At 45.7% G+C, this 3,242-nt stretch overlaps 1 protein-coding gene across 1 annotated transcript; it reads left to right on the top strand.

Moving 5' to 3' along the window:
* Nucleotides 1–405: 405 nt before the first annotated feature.
* On the top strand, nt 406–2,989 carry xbp1 (X-box binding protein 1). The gene is given in 6 exon segments (XM_079572615.1): nt 406–760; nt 1,243–1,339; nt 1,498–1,614; nt 1,725–1,891; nt 1,992–2,058; nt 2,061–2,989. Coding segments are annotated over 6 exon segments (1,155 nt in total). The 5' UTR covers nt 406–527; the 3' UTR covers nt 2,535–2,989.
* The last annotated feature ends 253 nt before the right edge of the window (nt 2,990–3,242 follow it).

Raw genomic sequence — 3,242 nt, 5'->3', positions numbered from 1 at the left:
GGATTCTGCTGTACAGGGAAGGGTAAAAGGTGATAGTTGGAGATTTTTTTAAAAAGCTGTCTTTATTAAAAAAAAACATGTGGCCAATGGGATTTGTATGTATTTGTGAATAACATGTGATGCAATGTGTGGCAATGCTTATAGTGTCTGTGCTGCTCTTTACTGTTGATAGTCAGAAAATGTCTTATTCATATTCACTGACAGTCAAAGGCAGTAAAACAATAACACATGCCTCGTCGCGTGCATGTGTGTAGCGGCGTGTGTAGCGGTGGCAGCGCAAAGACTTCACAAGAGAGACTTTCGATGCAAATTTCATCAGCCGCATGACCAATCAACGCCCCGGGTTCATCTGCGTCACAGTTCTCAAGAGCCAATCAGATTACACCACGATAGTAAAATAGATGAGTCGCCACCCCTCCACCATCAGTTCTGAAGTTTCAAGATCACAGCAGGGAAGCCGTGAGGTTTCTACTGAAAATAAGGATACCCCCTTTTCACTTCGTGCCACGCCAGAGGGATTTTTCAACATGGTTGTGGTAGCAGCAGGGACCGGGGCAGCGCACAAGGTGCTGCTCATCTCCGGGAAACAGAATGGCTCATCCAGCACACACAGCGGCTTCAGCCGGCCTATCTCTGTGGTCCTTCCGTCAGCGGCCAGCCAGGCCTCGTCCGATTCAGACTCCAACACGTCCGTGGGGCCGCCCGTACGGAAGAGACAGAGGCTTACGCACCTCAGTCCAGAGGAAAAGGCGATGCGCAGGTTGGTTTCACAAGCTAACATTTGCTAGCTGAGGCTGAATAGTTCCCCTTCTGAATGGTAGATTAGTGTAAGCCATTGTTCTTGTAGTAACGAGCAGACACGCCCAAAAATATATCGACCTGATAGCATCACAATAGACTTGGCAATAAAAGCTGCGCATAATAAATAGGCCTATAAATAACGCACTTGGTTTGGAGTCTTTTTCCTGTTATAAACGAACTTTATAACGATACAATGTCGCGCATACTGTTTCTGATTGATATTAATGGACTTTGTACATGTCAAAGTCTTGTCTGTTGAAAGATCAGAGAGTCCGGGGTCCCACCCGGCTCCGTCACAGAGAAGGACATTGATATCCTGTTCTGCCTGCGTGGCAGGAACATGGCTGTGATTGCGCAGTAGAATGAGCCTGGTACTGTCAGAGCTTAGTCAGCATCATGGAAAGAATGTGTTAAAGTCCTGTTTTCCTTATCTGTTTTCAGGAAACTCAAGAACAGAGTTGCAGCGCAGACGGCCAGAGACAGAAAAAAGGCCAAAATGGGAGAACTGGAGCAGCAAGTGTTAGAGCTGGAGTTAGAGGTAAGAATGAGGAGTTACTGTTTGTTACAATAAAAGTTATAATGCTGCAAATGATATGCAGTAAAACACGTGATTTATTTTTTCCTTACAATGTACAAATGTTAAATGACCCCTTTCCTGAAAGAGTTGTTAAAGCTATGTGTTTTGACTCCCCACAGAACCAGAAACTTCACATTGAAAACAGATTGCTACGTGAGAAAACAACTGGCCTCCAGACAGAAAACGAGGAACTGAGACACAGACTGGGGTTGGATACCCTAGACTCTAAAGAAAAAGTAAGCATATTATGAGAGGCTACGAATCCATATATTTATAATATAATATACATTTATTTTTTCAATATTGCTTAAAGCTTATAAGCTCATATGTAATTTGTGTCCCTCAGGTGCAGATACAGATATCTAATGGGAGCGAAGCAGGTTTGGGAACCGGGTCTTCTGAGTCCGCAGTACTCAGGCTATGTGTGCCTCCGCAGCAGGTGCAGGCCCAGCAGTTTCTAAATCTGAAGACCTCCCAATGGATACAGATGGTTCTGACACTACAGACCATGAGGTAAGCTCCTGCCCACACAAAGGGTTAAACCTGTGTCCTGTGCAGTGTAAAGCGTTAGGTCATTGGTTATTGGGCTAATCTCTGTTCTCCCTCTCTCTAGTCTGATTTGCTCCTGGGCATTCTGGACATCCTTGACCCAGAGCTCTTTCTCAAGTCTTACGAGCAGGAGTGCCAGGAGCCGCCGGTGCTGTTGGTCGGAGGGAGCAACCCAGTACCTCCCACCACACCTACAGCTGTGGGGGCCTCATCAGTTAAGCTGGAGACCGTTAATGAACTGATCCACTTTGACCACATTTACACCAAGCCTGTGGATGAGCAGTGCCATGACTCGGAGAGCGAAGACCAGGAGGAGATAGTCCCGGTGTGCGAGGTGGCTCTGGAGGAGGAGGTGTGCGTCAAAGACGAGCCGGAGGAGGTCGTCATCCCGACCTGCCACAAGGCGGACGACGACCTCTTCTCCACGCCATCCTCACCCTCAGCCCTCAGCCACCCAGACAAGGAAGCCTCCCTTGCAGACACCTACAGCGACTCTGGATACGAAGGCTCTGCGTCCCCCTTCAGCGATATGTCCTCAACCCTGGGAGAGAGCTCTTGGGATGACATGTTTGCGAATGAACTTTTCCCCCAGCTAATCAGTGTCTAAAAATCAAACTAAATCCCACCAAATAACTGTTCATACATCTTCATATAGAGCTGTTGTTTCAGGGGCTACATAGCTTCATAGTAACCCCCTCGACTAAACCTACTCATATATTGGCTAAACTTAAGTACATAATCTCCTTTACTACAGCAGGTCTGTACCGTTGGCGTAGCATCGACTTACGGGAGATCGGAGTACCACATTATTTGGTATTTTGCAATCGCGACAGGGTTTGGCAATGCTCATGCGCCATTTGCTCACTGAAGATGAACAGTGGGTGGAGTACAGTATTGTAAATTTAAAGGGGGAAGGGGGCAGATCTTTTAGATATAATCATTATTTATTTGTGTATTCAGAGTCTCTGTATGTATGTATGTATGCATGTAAAAAGGCCTTTCTTCTAATTGTCAATCGCTCTCCTTGTAGTCTAACTATTGCATTAAAAAAATTGCTCGGCATTTCATTTTGTCATGCCTTTATTTCATTCCATTAAAAAAGGATGTTGAGAAGTGTTTACAGCTAGTTCATTGTGATTTTTAAAGGGCATTATGCAAACTCAACTTTTTAGTGCCTTTTACCATGTCACAATGTTGTTCGCTCATGCATCTAAGAAATGCTTTCCTCACCCCTTAATCTCTCATCGTGAAGTGAAAAAACTCAGTTTCACCCCAGCCACTCACCTCCCCCCACACACACACACATGCACTCTTC

Source organism: Gobius niger (genome assembly GCF_951799975.1).
Source record: "Gobius niger genome assembly, chromosome: 1".
NCBI classification, from domain to species: domain Eukaryota; kingdom Metazoa; phylum Chordata; class Actinopteri; order Gobiiformes; family Gobiidae; genus Gobius; species Gobius niger.
Note: the sequence above shows the minus strand (reverse complement) of the source record. Positions and strands in the feature narration are given on the sequence as shown.